Genomic DNA, 17054 nt, shown 5'->3' with positions numbered 1-17054 from the left:
CATCAAACTGAGTTCATGAACTACAGAACATGTGAAGACAAGTTTTACTACAGTTAACAGTCTAAATAACAGTATCTAAAACTCCTTAGCTACTTAGTATGAATTTCATACCAAAACAAATAGAATAGAAACTTTACAGTTTAAAATGCTTTTAAACTGTAAAGTCTGTGAAACAGGAAAACCTCAAAGTAACCAGTTCTCCAGCGAGTTAAAACTGATGAACTAACCCCACACAGAGATGTTTTACCCAGTATCACACCTAACTTAGAATAATATAAGGGAAAAAAATCTCTGAGCAAAAAACATTGACATGTCAACTCAGGACCCAATTCAGGAGTGTTTAGCACTTGCTCTCTTTGGTTTAGATGCAACTCATGTACTTGAACATCAAAAACTGCTGCTACTGAAAGGCCAGTTTTAATTTCACATTATTTCAGCAGTCCTTGGTCCAGCAAGTGTGTCCAAACATTCCTATAATAGAACTCAAAACCTAAAGAGTTTACATTGCCAATAAAATCCAAAGTGTTGGGAATCATTACAGAATGGTTTGTGTTGGAAGGTTCCTTAAAGCTCATCCAGTTCCAACCCCCTGCCACGGGCAGGGACACCTTCCACTAGAGCAGGTTGCTCCAAGCCCCTGTGTCCAACCTGGCCTTGAACACTGCCAGGGAATTTGGGAAATTGACAGTGCCGTTCCATATTGCAAAGAAAATTCTGAGACTAAGCAACAGCATCTCCACTGAAATAAGTTTCAAATTGCTTTAGATTCCAGCTATGATCTCCTCCAGAGCTGTCAAGCCTCTCTGGAGCGGAAAGGTATTATTTGAGCTGTTCAAGGAGCACATGTTGATTAGAGTTACAGTTTAAAGCAGCATCAACTAACGAGACTTCTTCTCTTCAATGGGTACAGTTCTCCTTCTGCTTGAAGGAGCTACTTCAGCAAAGTTACTTAACATTTTCTCATGCCAGCCCCATGCCAACCACACCACAACTCCTCGCTGTCAGTGAAAAAGCTGAGCACCTTGAACTCAAAAGGTTCTGTGTTTTGGGAAGCATCATTACAACACTAAACTCTTGGCAGCAAAACTGGAGTGAAACAGCCGCAAAACAGATAACTGATTTCTAAGTTCTTCCTACACGCAACACGGCATCACCACGCAGGGTTACAGGCTGGAATCACTGAGAAATAGATAGAGGAAGTTTTCCCAAAACACAACCTGGTGGGGATGTAACCTAAAGGAGTTGTTGGGGTTATTTTAACTACATGCAGTGTTTAATAGTTAAGAGTTAGTAAGAGCACTCAGAACAGAAAAGACTTCAAATACACATGTTTTCTAGATACATCTTTCCCATGAATCACATCTACTGGTTTCATGACTCAGTGTCCAATCTAAGCGAATTGCCTGCACAAATTTTACTCATCGGCTCTGCTTTGCAAACACATTTGCAGGCTGCTATTTTGGTTTTCAAATGTTTGTGATTGACAAATGAACCGAGCTACACTTCGGTAACACAAATCATTAATACATGAAAAGAGTAACGCAAGTCACATGCTGTGAAGATAACAACATACAGTGCTTCACATCCTCCTCCCACTTCAGCTTGGCTGCATCGCTATATCCCAAGCATCTGATTCAAGAAACACATTTATACCACATAAATATGTATTATTTACCACCCCAAAAAAAGAAGTTCCCCTGAAGGCATCATCTATCCCACAGAAACCCAAACATGAGGTGAGAATGTTACTGTGGTACCTGTGCCACGTCCTTCAAACAATACAAAGGAGTAAGTTTCTGTCTCTTTGGTGGAAGAGGAGAGCACACATGACTTTCAGGAGGGAACAACCCAGACTCCAAGAAGCTAAAACCACACACCATAATTTCAACAGTGAGTAACACAACAGAGAATATGCACAAAACTCTACCACATACTTAGCTGGGTGCAGAGACTTAGCTGGGGACTACGTTCTCTAGTAAGTGACAGGCACTGCCAGCCTCGGTGACTCACTACACAAGACACTAAAGAGGGGTGTTTGCCTCCTCCCCCTTAAAATGTTAACATTATGTCTATTATTATGTCTGTGTCTATCAAACATTATGTCTGTCTATTCAAGCTGCACTGCTCCAGAGTCAGACCAATAACAGCCTTTCAAGCAACAATCTCAATAGCAGTTTTTCCATCAGGACTTTCTTATTGCATAGAATTTAAGGACGAGACAGGCCAACACCACAAGATGTTTTCAAGCAGCTCTGTGTTTCAGCTGCTGTACATCACACTCCATTAGCCTGAACCCTGTCCAAAATAGTGGCAGGCTATTTCAGTAGCTGAAGCACACAATGCAAAGCTCATGAAGTTCTCGTGCAAAATAACTCAAACATTTCTTCTTAAAACACATGTTCTCGGCCAGTGCTGCTCATTCTCTTTAAGACCAGTGAGAGTTAAGAACAATACCTGCAGACTTCCCAATCCTGACTATTTTTCTCTTATTTTGCACATCCTAAGCAGTTCACGAGTCTCCGTAGTGCTCCTTGGGGGACAGACGCACATAAATCCAAGCTTGGAAGACTGTTATCTCCATCTTGCCTCCAAACCCGCTCTCACACTGCTGCGCAGGCAGAGCACCGCTCTGTAATCCAGCTGCACACCCTGTGTACTCACTGAACGCCGCTAAACCGCAACCCGCACTTTGCACGCCTTTAAACCAGACACCGCGCCGAAGAAAACCTCATTTCCCCCCACCCTTCTGCAGGTAAAGCGAGCATCGTCCTTCCCCTACCGTAGCTCAGCCCCAGCAGGACCGCAGGCAAGTAGCAAAACAACTTCTCCCCGCAGCGCCGTGCTCTCAACGCATTCACCTCTCGCTTGGCTGCGGAGGACAACCCGCACCGAGGGGCCGCGCTGAGCAGGGGGACCGACGGGGACCAGGCCCAGAGACCCCTCCGCCCCCCGAAACAGCCCGGAGCGGGGAGGCGGCTGCTCCCAGCGACCCAGCAGCGCCCTGCGTGCGGGGCCGTGGCATGGGGGCTTCCCCCACCGCCTCTGCCCCGCTCCCCGCAGCGCCGGAGCCGCCGTCTCACCTTCGATGGCGATGACATGCTCGCGGATCTGGTTCTGCAGCACCGGCTCCTCCACCCGCTCCAGCAGCTCGTAGATGGAGTAGATGTTGGGGTGCACCGACTCGAAGCGCTGGATCTCGGCCCGGATGGCTGCCGAGTTAGCCAGCTGCTGCTGGTAGTTCATGGCGCGGCCGCTACCCTCCGTCGCCTTCCCTCCGCGCACCGAGACCGGCGGCGGGGGGGAGAAGGCGGGGCGCCGGGGTGGTGAGGGGGGGAGTGAGCAGCGCCCCGGCCGCCTCCCTCACCGGACCCCCCGCCGCCCGCCCCGAGCCGGCAGCAGCCGTTCGCCTCGCCGCCCGCAAGGGGCGCCGCCGCCGTTGCCGGCCCGCTGTCACTTCACGGCGGCGGGGCAGCGCAAAGCGGCCGGCCCTGGCCCCATGGAGCCGCTGCGCTCCCGGCCGGCCCCCGCCGCCTCAACTCCACAGCGCCCGCTCCTCACCGCACCGCACCCCCCGCCCCCCCCGGCACCAGCAGCCAATGGGCGGCCCCGCCTCAGCCTCGCGCGCACCCCCCCCCCCGCCCCAGCGGGGCCCAGCGTCGCTCTCGCGCCCGGCGCGCCGCACGCGACCCCGCTCCCCGCGGGACAACCCGCGCCCCCCGCCGGCGTCCTCCTCCTCTCCCCGCTTCACGCTCTTACGCAGACCACGCCCCCACGGGTTACGTCATCGCGCAGCCCCGCTCGCCCGCGCGGTGTCCGCCGCGCGGCACTCTGGGAAGTGTAGTCCTGGGGTAAGGGGGGGGGCGTGCACCGAGGTACCGCGTGGGGCGCGCTCCTCCGCGGCGCGATGGCGGCGGCGGCGGCGGGCCCGGGCGCTCTCCCGGCTCCCCTCAGCCGCGGCAGGGCGAGGGCGCAGCGCCTGTCCCGCGGGTGGCCCCGGGAGAGAGAAGACCCCCGGTGCGGGCGGAGGAGGCCGTGGTGCGGGGCGGCCCGCGCCCTCGGGGCCCGGCGGGAAAGGCCGTCGCCGAGGAGCCGGGCATGGCTCGGTGGGCACCGCGGGCGCTGGAGTCCTGGAGGTGATCCGGCTACGAGGTTTGTGCGTAAAGCCCCCTGGAACGGGCTGTGGAGTTTCCCTCTCTGGGCACAGCCAGACCCGCCCGGACACGTTCCTGTGTGACCTGCCCTTGGTGGCCCTGCCTTGGCAGGGGTTGGGCTGGATCATCTCCAGAGGGCCCTTCCAGCCCTAGTGGCTGTGATGCTGTGAAAGGGCTCCATCCGGATTGCTCACAGCTGCAGTGGTTGCAGTCGCTGTGGCGGTGCTCACAGGGCACTCACCTGTGCAAGTAGCTGTGATGCATCACCGAGCGTTACAAGTGCAAGCTTTGGCATGGCTCCAGCCAAAGACACAGCAGCATTGAAAACGGCAGTCAAAAAGCCTGGAATGGGCAGAAATATCTCATTTACTCCAGACAAATTGTGGTCTAATGAAGCATCGCTGTCATTAACATCAACAAGTTTTATTAAGAGTATCATTTGCAAGCCAGCTATGTGCAGAGTTGGGCATTCACCTCGGTGGATCCATTTTTAGCGTCAATATTTGATGGATTTAAACTCCAAAGCTATAATGTGGAGCAAACTTCAATGCAGAAAACAGTTCAGCGTAAGGGGCAAAGCAGTCGATGTCGTCTACCTGGACTTGTGCAAAGCATTCGACACTGCCACTTAATACATTAGCATTATTCCTGAGGTAAGCAGTTGGGGCCAATTTATGCCATACACACGGTAACTAGTATCTGATATTTAGATAGTCCCAGTAACACTTGGGCATTAAGCTTCTTGAAGCCATGGCTCACACCAGAAAACAAACTTATAGCGGTGACAGAGGAAGCTGTGGTACGAGATTGAGGTTCTGGATACTACTGAATGTGTTACTGGAAGAATAGATGTACCTATTAACAGCAAATGGCTTTCACCCTCACATGAATAAGAAATGAACTGTGTGTGTCAGCAATGAGTACTGGGGACAAGGATGAGGCTGAGGGATCACTGGAGCCTGCCTTCTCTGTCTGGGTCAGTGCCTCTGAATTCATAGAATCACAGTTTTCAGTTACCAAGGGAGCTTATTTTTCCCTAGATAATCACTTACTGCAGATTTCCCCATTCCAATTATCAGTTCGGGAAGTCTTTCATTCAAGCTGAGGGACTAAAGCTTTCTCAGTGCTGCTTGCTGTCCTACTGTGAGAGTTGTCTTCTGCTCATTTAACAGTTGAGGGCGAGTGGGCAGATATGGTCACAGATATGTGTGTAAGCAAGTGGGGAGAATATAGTCCCTGCTTCCAGTAGGGAATGCCACTCAGGTATTAGTGCCGATAAAAACCTGTGAACCTTAAGAGGATTTTTACTTTCATTTACCTTAAGCTGCTTGAATAAACTAATGGTATGAAGGAAGCTCCTAGATGAAAGCTGTAATTCTCCCCTTTTCCTCCCTCTATCCTGGTCTGGAGCAGAAGCCTTTCCTTCCAGAAAATGCCAAAGTGAGCAGCAGAGCAAACAATTAGGCAATAGCCTCTGTTATATGTGGGGCTGATTGTTTCCACTGCTGCTGTACAGTTTGTATTCTTCCAGCTTTACAATCTGTGGCAGGCCAAGATGTGGAAAACAACTCCCAGAGTAGTCTGAACTGTAAATGAATGCAACTACTGCACACAAATAATTGAAGCATTAAAACACTGTGTTAATATAAAGCCTTTTTGTAGTACTCTGATCCACAGACCTTCTGTGAAGCTTTTGCTACCCTGATTTTCTACTACATAACAGCTTTCATGTAAGCTTTGTAAAATTAGAGCAAAATGTAATCTGTTGTTGCAGCTTACACAGATTTCCCATGTAAGAAGGCTGGTAACACTAAGTAGTATTTTCAAGTGCTTGTAGCTGAGATTAGCCTGAAATGCTGCTGGTGATGCACAGAGTGATGCTGGATACATCTCTGTTAAACTCTGTTCTAGAGTCTGGAATCTGAAGTGCTCCATCAACATTTAATGTGAATTGGTAAAGAGGATGACCTTGGCACTAGTGCTGTGCGCATCAACAAATTCAGATTGGGGTTTCTTTGGTGTGGGACATGGCTACCTTGGGCACTTTACAGCTTTTCTGGGTCTGCTTTTGATGAAGGTGAGCTGACCACTGGAACTGGTGCTTGTCTCTGAGGCTGGGGAAGTCATGAAGCTCAGACAATTTTTACAAGCATGCAATGGCTGATGGGCTTTAAGTAAAGCACGCAGGCTGGTCCTGGCCTCAGGTGGGTCAGCCTTCTGGCACTGATTTTCCTTTCTGAGGATGAAAGCTTCCCAGGAGTGACGCTTCCCACTGCACTGTGCTCCCTGCATTTGGTCCTGTGCTTAGGTCTATGACAAAGTTGCATCTGTGGCAGCTCCTACTCCTCCTCCCCATCTGGCAAATCCACTCATTTCCATGATTCCGAAAAGTAAATTGGACGGTGTCATTCTGATTTCAGTACCTTATTCCTTGAAGGTGTTCAGTAACTGGAAAGCAGCATTGAATCAGCATGTCAAACAGTTCTAGCTCCTAATGGATGACTAACCCTAATCCACTTCATGCTATTCCCAGTCTGTCCACCATGGCCTAACTCTACAGAAGGTACAGGAAAGAATTTTGAGGATATGCAATTGATGAACTTGGATTTAAGGCATATGGACAATTGATTTTTGCTTTTGGAACCATGTCAGTAAAAACAAGCAACAGGGTTTGACCTTAATGGAAGTATGATTGTAGAAAAGTTCCACAGAGAAGTTACAGGCAGAGTTCACAATCCATTAAGCTGACATTTAAGAACAGATCTTGGAAATGGAGAACTCTCGTGGAATTTCATTTAAACACTTACTGTTACCTTCATCTTAATGCTTTTTTCTGACATGGTGGAGCAGGTTTTCTGACTGTTGAAAGGGGAATTAGGCAGGACTAGCTTTTAGTTCCTAAAGCAGTAGCTGAAATGGTGATTGGGAAAAAGAGTTGAAGCTTCCTATCCTGATGTGTGCCAGGATTTAATATAAATACACTCAGCTGTCACAGCCAGCTAGACACAGGGGCTCGTTTGTAGGCCTAGCACAAAGGGGATTAACTGAGAGAACTGAGAGCATAAGGACTCCTGGACCATCCAAGGGAAGTTATAAGAGTAGCTGGTAGTTGTGAGCAACGTTTCACTTAACTTGTACTGTTTCAGCGTCTGTTCACGATCTTAAACCCTGGTTGTTCATGTGATTATTGTTGGTATGAGCAGTGTTTTGTTTAATGTGCAGGGTGTGTCTGGGAAAATATGAGAGATGATAGAGTGTTAGAGATGCGTCTTTGTGCCTACTAATACTGCCATTGCCATGAAGACTGAAATCAAACCCATGTGGAAAACAGATATGGAAACATCAACTTTTCCTGAGTTATCCTTGTCGTACTCTGCAGTGAAATGTCGGTATAAAAAGCTAAATAGGTTAAGCTTCCTCTGGTAGCAAATTGGGATGAAATTCTGTTATTTTACTGGGTAAAGATTTGGGTCAGTCAGTTACTATTACAGAGTGATCAGATTGCTCAAGAGACTTTGAAACAAATGTAACTAATGAATTAACCTCATTCACAGAGTGTGAAATCTGTTCTAGGAGAGCTGCCAACTAGCTCAAACAATACTAATTATGGAGTAGCAACAACAAGCTTTTGTCAGAGCTGTAGCTCACTCCTCAGTGTTCTTGTCCTAACTGGGAAAATGCTGTTCTGTACCAAATCTGCTTGGAAAAGAAAGGTGGGCTGGCAAAAGCAACCTGCATTTCTGAACATGGGAGCACAGATCAAATCCCTTGTAAGGTCAAATTATCCTACTGTCTTCTGCTCTGAAATGAACAGCATGCTAGCATTCTGCTGCAGAGCCATGAGCTAGCACGTGTTCACCCCATGGGGAAAGGTGTCCTGGAGTCACCTCTCGATTCTAGTTTTTCGCTAAGCTGATGTTTTCTGAAATGTTAAAATGAACCAGCACTTCAACTGCTCAAGTTTCGGCTCCTTATTAATCTCAGTTTCACTGTAACACCATTTACAGTATCGACAGGTTTGCAGAACTATTATCTTCATTAAACCAAAGACATTGCTCAGATCTGGAGGTTGTGCTGTAGCTTTGCTTACACTGATAACGGTTTCTGTTCTAGTTTTAAAGCAGGGACTTAAAATGTTTACAGTGAAAATAAATGGCTTCTTCAGGTGAAGAAAGATGGTTTTAAGTCCTAAGTTTTACCTGTGCTATCCAAAGCTTAGTTTCGTTTCAGCAAAGACGGGCTGAGACAGTTGTGCCTTTTCAGCCTGGAGAAGAGAAGGCTCAGAGCAGACGTCGTAACAGTCTTCTGATACCTAAAAGGGGCCTACAAAAGCCTGGAGAGGAGCTTTGGACAAGGGCCTGTAGGGACAGGACAAGGGGGTGAGCTTTAAGGTCTCTTCCAACCCAAACCCTTCTAGGATTCTATGATTCTAAGGCTTGAATCATATGCAGTAAAAACCCCTGTTCAATTGCAGATGATGTGATATGGGTACCCCTGGGTCAGGGCTCAGCTGATATCCTGAATTTTATACCATGGTGAATCCAGTGACAGCTTCATATGCCAGTTCCAAGATACTCAGTGCTTTATTGAGCTCTTATCATGGCTAAATATGATTACATGAAAGCGTCTCTAAGCTTGTTGCTGTTGCCACTTTACTGACGGAGAATCAATATTTGATTCACCACATAATTCCGTGGTGAGCCTGGATGTCACTTCAGCTGTGCTATGCTGCCAGGGCTTTAAGGGTTATGGAAAATTGTAGGCTCAGTTGTTACCTTTGAACTTTCAGACACATGCTGTTGATTTAATGCAGAAACACCACAGGAGAGGTCACTGTAGTTGAAACTGATCTTTTAGAACAATTATCTTAATTTTTAATAACATGGTATATGTATAATGCTCTAACATTCAGTGATAAGGAATGAAGAAACGGGATAAGAAGGGCTACTAGAATGACTGACTGGAGCATCTCTCATGAGGAAAGGCTGAGGGAGCTGGGCCTGTTCAGCCTAGAGAAGACTCAGGATGGATCTGACCAATTTGTATAAGTACCTGAAGGGAGGGTGTCAAGAAGATGGGGCCAGACTCTTCTTGGTGGTGCCAGATGATAGGACAAGAGGCAACAGGCATAAGCTAAAACACAGGAAGTTCCACCTGAACATAGGGAAGAACTTCTTTCCTGTGAGGGTCACTGAGCATTGGAATAGGTTGCCCAGAGAGCTTGTGGAATCTTCTTCCCTGGACATACACAAGGGCCATCTGGACACAATCTGAGCAATGTGCTCTGGGTGACCATGCTGGAGCAGGGAGGTTGGACTAGATGACCCCCAATGGTCCCTTCCAGCCTCAACCATTGTGTGAGGCTGTTGCTGAAATACTAAGCATGCTCCATTCCTGAAGGTCTAAAGAACAGTATGGATCTTCCTGTTGTGAAAGAGGGAGTGATCTGCCCTTGTTCTTCCCTGTCCCCCTCCAGAAAAGGAAGTCTTCATGGGAGACTTCACAGACTTTGTGCTGCCATAAATGTTCCCTTTGGTCTGAAGGCAAGGCAGAACTCCCAGCAGCAACATCTGGAGTACAGCCCTGCTGCTTGTTACAAACAGGTCTGGCCAAGTACCAAAGACACTAGTTCTACTGATGGTCTTTATTTGTGTGGGTATTTGATGTCAGTGTAACTTGAAATTGCCTTTCTTTGGAACTTGTCCTTCAAAATCAGTGATACTTACCTGGCATAGTAACTCCAGCCCTTCAGCTTTCCCATGGGAGAAATTCGCCCATGGTGGGATTTACCCTGTGCCTGTGTTAGTTCTTTGAGCTGCTTAACAGCTCACTGAGTAACAACTCCCAGGTTTGTCATGGCAGAGATAGGGCTCCCGGAGCCTGCTTGCACTGCAGTGCAGGCTGTGGAAAGATCCCAGGAAGAATTCCCTGGAAAGGGTCTGGTGCTCGCTGCCTGTGTGCATCACCTTGCATGCCCCCTTTCTGTAGCTGTAGCTTTCTCATAAAGATGTAATAAAATCCCGTGGGCTAGTTGTGTAGAGACAAGGAAGAGCTTCTGGCAAATCTCCACCATCACATTTTGCTTGTGATTTGACCAGGTTTGTCTGATCTAGTTCTGTTCGTAAACTGGGCTTAATGGTAGAGTCCTGGAAATGTTCCCAGCTGCAAAAGCCAGGCTATTCCCTCTGCAGTAGTTAATTGCAGTTCAAAAGCCCTTCACCAGCTATGTATCATAACATTAACATAAAACCCCCCATGTTCTCTGGGATTCCAAGCTTTGAACAAGCTTCTTACGGTGGCAGGACTCATATTCAATATCACAAGGGCACCGTGGGACCCTGCTCATCAGTTGCTTGCTGCTAAGTACACATTGAACTGGAAAATCTCTTTCCTGTGTACCCATTACACAACTGTTATCACCGAATAAATGAAGCTTTGGGTTGTTTTTACGAAGCTGGCTGTGATTTTTCATTCCAGTGTAACTTTCCATGAGTTTCAAAAGAGAATTTGGGAACAAGTATAGTTAGTTGAAACTTAATAATAAATGGAATACTGTGAGGCTCCTGAAGAGTGTTCAGCAGCTATTACAGACAGGGAGAACTGTTAGCACTGACCATCTAGCAAAGAGGCAACTTTTGGTTGAACTGAGGGTACCTCAGTTCATAAACATTAGTTCTAAATCATGTAAAGGACAGAGTAAAGAAGCGTCCTGTTTTCTATGTAGGGTTAGCTTCCAGAAATGCTTTGGACTTGCCCAAATCTCATGTTACCTTCTGTGTACATGGATTTACTCCATCAGTGAGTTAAAATTACACAAGGGACCTTATGTCCAAGACTTCCAAAGTTTCCCCCGCTCCTGCAGTTTAAAATGCAGGTTTCCTTGTTGTGTTTGCTATTAGGAATGTGCAGTCTGCCACTCAAGATGTTGTGTCTAATCCTCCTTAAGAATTGAACTCTTGTCTCAATATGCCATTTAGTACTCACATCTTTAACAGGGAGAGCAGGAGACTACTGTAAAACCTATTAATTCTACTGCTTTATAAAAAGCAAGAGGTTTGAATTCCCCTGGAACAAAACGTGCTTAAATCAGCTACTGACTGTGAATTATAAAGGAGCTTCCTTCTGGCATTGCAGTTCCTGTGATGACTCCTTTGAGACTTCCTGGAGCTGACCTGTGTCAGCTACACTTGCTTCCAGCTTCCTGAGAAGTGTGGAGCTAGTGCCACGAGCTCATGCAGACTTGGGACTGGGAGCTGCTGGGACCTGCCCTGGTGGGGAAGGGGTTTCTGAACTATTGCAGTTCAGGGAGGGCAGGTTGCTCCCAGTCAGGGTACGTAACCTGAGGCATAGATTTGATGTCACTGAAGACCAACTCCAGCAAAGGCCAGAAATCCTGTGTAAAGAGTGCTTCTTCCCATGGATGGAAGCGACTACCTTCCATCCATGTATACTCCTCTGGATAATTTATATCCCTTCTTCAAAGCTAATTGCTGATTTATGTCCAATTCTAGCCTCTAGCAGCATTATTTGTTGCTCACTAGGTCGTGTGCAACCACTGAAGCAAGCTGGAGGATAAGATTTTAAGGCCAAATGTTACCAAGAAGTGATATAGCTTTTTGCTGAGGTCTGAGCCCTGGCCCCACAGCCTTCCATTGTGGAGTGCTCAGAAGCACCAGAGGTGGATCCTTCAGCAGAGAAGCCCTGCGTAAAAGGGAGTTGTCTTACTGTCTGCTAGTAGAAAGGCAAATAATACAGTGATCTTGAAACAATGATCTTGTTTCTATGCTTAGGAGGGGAAAGAATATATTGTGCTTGGGTTGTATTGCATGTTAAAGTGAGAGAAACTCACTGGAAATGAAGAGGAATGGAAGAGTTAAAAAATCAATGGGATCGGGGCCTTAAGGAGCTGTTAGCAATTGAAAATACTGCCACCAGCTCTACACTGAAAAGGGAAGCTTCCAAAAGCTGGACATTGCTCATAGCCACTGTTCCAGCAACTTGCACAGTGATCAGCCGAAGACTGATGTCAGGACTCAGATGTATGGGCTCAGATGTATTTTGTCTGTGGAATGAAAACATTTCCTCTACTTTGCAGAGGCTGCTTAGATCCCTTCTGCTGCCCTTGAGTTATTTGCAAAGTTTGACGCCTGGAGAGGGAAGGGTTCATCTCCTTTGCCAACACCTGAAGGTGGACAGTGTGTTAAAAAGAGAGGTCAAGTGTGGTTCAGTAGCTTTCAAAAGAGGTCTTGGGTATTTTAAGCACAACACTTCATTTAAGTCAGAAGACTGAATTGTGACACCCTTCAAAGAAAGTGAGGTTGCTACTTTTAGGATGGCTCCTGGGGCACTATCACGTCCCTGAAGATGTTCCTAAGGCAGCACAGCTACCACGTATCTGCAGTGTGGAATGCTTTGCTTTCAAAGCAGCATACAAAGCTGGAACACCTCAAAGCTTAGCCTCATCTTTGCCTACAGTTTCAACTTGTGTCACTACTTTGAAATGCAAGATAAAATATGGACTTAGGTCTCCTTGAACTCACGTGGTTTGAGGAAACTAGAGGCATGATGGACCTGCATTTTGCAGGCAGGGGGGCAGGATGCAGGCACAGCTCTGCCCTTTGTCCTTAGCTCAGTACAGAATGCACCGGACTGCTATTGACCCAGATCTCAAGGGTCAAAAACCAGGGAGTTTTGGCACTAGGTTTCTGAATAGCAGGGGAGATGAAGTAAGATGCAAGTACGTAATGGATTCTCACTTGCTCCTTTGCAGTCATGTCGGCTGTCACAAGTGTGACTGCCTCATTATCCTTGGGCCCTAAGCTGAATCTTGATGACTACAGAATCCTCAGTGCTCCAGACAAGGCTGCAAAGTCTTGGTTGCATCAGAAAGGCTTAAAGTCAAATCAGTCATCATAGAATCTAATAAAGCAAGAGAAGAACTTCTGCAGTGGTCTCCAATAGCAGCACTTTATGTGCTTTGAGAACTGTAACACAATTTGTGCTTTGATCTATTCACTACTTGATTTGAAAAAGGTGTAGTGGACCTTTAAATATTCCCTGAGCAATTTAGGGGGGGCACATAGACCTGTAGTGTTAAGCTCTATGTAAGCTGGGATAGAGTACTCTCAAAGCTGAGATAAACTGTTGCAGCAGTGGTTCTGTTTCTTAGCCCGGGGATGGAATAAATGGGGTAGAAAACTCATTCCTCATACAGCTGACAAACACGTGCACATCTGCTGGAGCTATGCATGCTATGTAGACCTGAAATTGCTGTTGCCTTGCAGAACATGAAATGTGGATGGTGAACATTATCTACCATGAAATGCTTGGCTGAAGTCTCAAAAGCTAATTTCAGCTCTATACCTTGTTCTTTAAGGGAAATAGGTTTAATTGGAAGCTAATGCTTTTGTTAGAAGTATCGTGCTCAAAAGGACAGATATGCTACTCTTTCTTAGGAATAGTCTAAATCCTGTAGGTGTAAGTCAAGGTCTGTTGGAATTAACAGAGGTAAAATCTCAAGCAAGGGCTTCAGGATGCTCGTTAGCAATGCCAAGCTAAACTGCATATATCAAGAACTTTGCTTCATGGCTCTCATGTCTAAATCATAGAATGGTTTGGGTTGGAAGGGAGCTTAAAGCTCATCCAGTTCCAACCCCCTGCCACGGGCAGGGACACCTTCCACTAGAGCAGGTTGCTCCAAGCCCCTGTGTCCAACCTGGCCTCGAACACTGCCAGGGATGGGGCAGCCACAGCTTCTCTGGGCACCCTGTGCCAGCGCCTCAGCACCCTCACAGGGAAGAGCTTCTTCTTAATGTCTAATCTCAATCTCCCCTCTGGCAGGTTCAAGCCATTCCCCTTGTCCTGTCCCTACAGGCCCCTGTCCAAAGCCCCTCTCCAGGTTTCCTGGAGCCCCTTTAGGCACTGGAGCTGCCCTAAGGTCTCCCCTTAAGGAGCCTTCTCTTCTCCAGGTAATAAATAAATCAACTTGCAGGTTCAGTTAAGACTGCACTCCAAGGATGTACCAGTCCTGCCTGCAGATTTGGTTGTCTGATGCCAATCTGAATAACATCTGTAGATGGAAAGAGTTGATTTGGTGGACTGAGACCCCACCTTTGGGGGCAGGGGTCAGAGTTCTAGCTGGAGTGGGTGCCTGACACTGTTCTGCAAATACTGACACTGGGTTTGGGTTACTGCTCTAGGCGCTGGGTTAGTCACCAAGGGTCACTCTGAGGTATCAAGGTCTGCTAGTGGATAGGAAAACTGAAGATCACAGCTTCAGTAGTGATTACAACTGCACGCCAGTTCTGCATTCTTGGAGTAAATCGGCTGTTAGAGTGAAGGACCTAAGTCTTTTCTCTAGGGTTGTGGCTGGGATCCATTGAATGTTACAGTGCTCACAGGAGCCTGTTCTTTCTTGAGGGCCTAATCTCAAGCAGAAAGCACCATGTGGTAACTCTGCATCTTAAATCTTGTGAAAATAATACTAAGAGGAAGTGTGCCTCTAAGTGGGGAAACAACTGGGAAGGACAGAGTAAAGTGAAGCAACTTCATAACCAAACCAGCATTACAGCATGCAAAGAAATACAAGGAAGTGAAGAGTCACTTCCCAGAAAAATCTCCCTCTGTAACAGTCAATTCATTTACTGTGGCAAGAGTGAGCATCTGAGGGTGACTTGGAGCTTCCCCTGTCCCAGTAACCAAAACAAAGTGTCATAGAGTTGCTGGGTGCTCTGAACAGCCTGCACAGAAACCTTCCAAAGGGATTTTTTATTGCATAGTGGTAGGGACAATCACCGCTGCCTCTGATGTTAGAAGCAAAACCAGAATCAACTTCAAGTGTAGTATTTAGTGGGACATGAGGCAGTGGAATACAAGAATTGATCCCATTTGTCTAATAGCTTTCTTTGTAACAGGACCAGTAAGAGGCGCTCAGTAACACTCTGTTCCTGCAGGAGACTCCAGGGGCTGTGTAATGACCACCTTCTGGTTGAAACCCTGTTCCTGCTCTGGAGATACATTTGAAATGGTTCAGTGTTTAGATGTTTTTGGGAAGCGTTCAGAGCAAAACAGACATGAAAGCTATGTAATAGATGGGTCAGTTTGGGGCCGGTAAGGACAAAACGTGGCATACATGAACTTCCAGCATTCCCGTGGTTATCAATCTTCTAGTGCATCACACACCTGATGGATCACCTGGCGCACGACGGCACCAGGAAAGGAGTTTGGCTTGTTGTGGCCGGTGGCACTGGGCTTGCATTTGCCTTTGGAAGGTGAGTTGTCTTCTTGTGTTAGACTGTTGGCTGACAGCAGGTTTTTTTCTGTGTAAAAAAAGCAATCCAAAACTACTTATGAAGTGTTTCAAAATATAATAAAGAGACAAATTCAAGGTGTTGGATAGAAGTGCATCTGTCTTGTTGCTGAATTGTAGAGGTTGCAGGGATAGTCAGGTTAAATGTCATTAGTCATACCCCATCTATATTGAAACATGTAGCAAGGGGGTGGGCAATGTGAGGAATGAAACAAACTTGGGGTCTTTTCCAAGTGGGGGCTACCGACAGACTTGCATCCTCTCACCTCAGTCTTCTGGGACAGGTTATCTGGAAGCAGTTAATCAAATGCTTGCTTGGGTATGTACAATGGGCTCAGTATTCAATTTGTATGGCACATGGGTGTTATAAATCAGCATCACCTGAAAAAGAAGCTGAACTGTAAAGATGCTGAAAGTGCTCTAAGCTTCTCTCAGCTGCTTTGAAGTAGCTGTGTAACAGCAATAGAAACAGGGCATTGTTGCAAAGAAAATCATCACAGCAATGGCCAAATTGGGTTTCATAATGTGTATAATATAAAAGAAGGTGCCAGAGAAGTGCAAGGTGGGGAATAAATCATTATGCACATGGTTGAGCAGGACTTTTTAGCCTCAAAAGGTTAATTCTTCAAGAAGAGGTTACTGGTCATCTGGCAGCTGAGGTTAACAGAGATATTGTAGGGGTTTTGTGACTAATGCTATTGTTGAAGTCATGGTCATCTTTTAGTTCTGCTTTTATCCATGATGCAATAAGATGAAAGAGAATTATGAGTTTCTCATAAATCTCAGACTTCATTATTTATCTGAAAATTCATAATGATTTGGCATAATGCATATGATGGATGAGCAGGTTTTGTGTCTTGCCAGCCTCTTTCCACCCCTTCAATCTGCTTTTTGAAGTAAGAAGACACTGGAGTTGATATGTCAGTTGATATGATCAGTCCCAGCATACTAATGTCTAGGCAGCAGGCTGCCTTCTGAAGGGTCCTGCTGGTGATACTCACTTCAGCATTTGTCTGATTGGAATAAACCATGAACATGTGTTAAAAGCTGCCTGGCTCAGCTCTAGACAAGCTAATGATGAACTCTGGCAAGCAAATCCTTATCTCTGTGAGTTAGACTTTAGACTTCAACGCTCTGAACTGAAAGAAAGAAAACATCCCCGTACTTGACATGAGCCCTTGCTCTGGGACAAACAGTTTCTCTTGTCTCATGGAAACTGCTTGCAGGTATCTAGTGTGCAATATCCTTGCGAAGATAAAAAAGGAAACAAAATAACTGGAGAAGCTATTTAAGAGTTCCAAGTCCTTAGGTGCTTCCTTATAGGTAGATCTTCTTGCAAGAAGGTCTGTTATGAGAACACAAATTTAAGCCTGAAAACAATGGATTTGGAGACTACTGAAACTTTGCCTGAGCAAGCTTTCTCTAAACACAGCCTAAACTTAGTGAAGGTTCTTGTTGGTTTAACCCATCTGCTTAGCACTGGCAGCTCTACTGCAGGAAATGCAGTTGTGTATTTCCTGCAAAGCCACTGGAGAAAGCACATTTTGGGGGCAGAAATGACGAGGTGCAGTTGGTTCGTGTTGGCACTAGTGAAC

The 17054-nt window shown here is 46.5% G+C and overlaps 3 protein-coding genes across 12 annotated transcripts in view; 2 read left to right on the top strand and 1 right to left on the bottom strand.

Moving 5' to 3' along the window:
* AGAP1 (ArfGAP with GTPase domain, ankyrin repeat and PH domain 1) overlaps window positions 1-3518 on the bottom strand; it is a 344542-nt gene extending 341024 nt beyond the window's left edge. For all 4 annotated transcript variants that reach the window (XM_030486188.2, XM_030486189.2, XM_030486191.2 and 1 more), the window contains exon 1: window positions 3081-3518. In XM_030486188.2, coding sequence (XP_030342048.1) covers window positions 3081-3243 — 163 coding nt within the window. In that variant the 5' untranslated portion in view covers window positions 3244-3518. The remainder of the gene's footprint in view (window positions 1-3080) is intronic.
* LOC115608074 (basic proline-rich protein-like) lies at window positions 3242-4137 on the top strand. The gene is made up of 2 exons (XM_030486242.1): window positions 3242-3780; window positions 3873-4137. The coding sequence occupies exons 1-2, from the start codon at window positions 3242-3244 to the stop codon at window positions 4135-4137; spliced, it is 804 nt and encodes a 267-aa protein (XP_030342102.1).
* Window positions 4083-17054, top strand: part of TRPM8 (transient receptor potential cation channel subfamily M member 8) — a 136779-nt gene continuing 123807 nt past the window's right edge. For 6 of the 7 annotated variants that reach the window (XR_003991593.1, XR_003991592.1, XM_030487662.1 and 3 more), the window contains exon 1: window positions 4121-4804. The gene's annotated coding sequence lies outside the window, so the exon portion shown is untranslated. Of the gene's footprint in view, window positions 4805-17054 lie in introns of all 7 variants that reach the window. The other variant, XM_030487658.1, reaches the window with a different exon arrangement.

This window comes from Strigops habroptila, chromosome 5 (genome assembly GCF_004027225.2).
Source record: "Strigops habroptila isolate Jane chromosome 5, bStrHab1.2.pri, whole genome shotgun sequence".
Taxonomy (NCBI): Eukaryota; Metazoa; Chordata; class Aves; order Psittaciformes; family Psittacidae; genus Strigops; species Strigops habroptila.
This window is presented reverse-complemented; position numbering and strand designations above follow the sequence as displayed.

Bases quoted from the DNA above. Each gene is read 5' to 3' on its own strand.
- LOC115608074 (XM_030486242.1), top strand. From the start codon at position 3,242: ATGGCGCGGCCGCTACCCTCCGTCGCCTTCCCTCCGCGCACCGAGACC. The intron at 3,781-3,872 runs GTCATCGCGCAG...GCGTGCACCGAG, and splicing joins ACCACGCCCCCACGGGTTAC to GTACCGCGTGGGGCGCGCTC.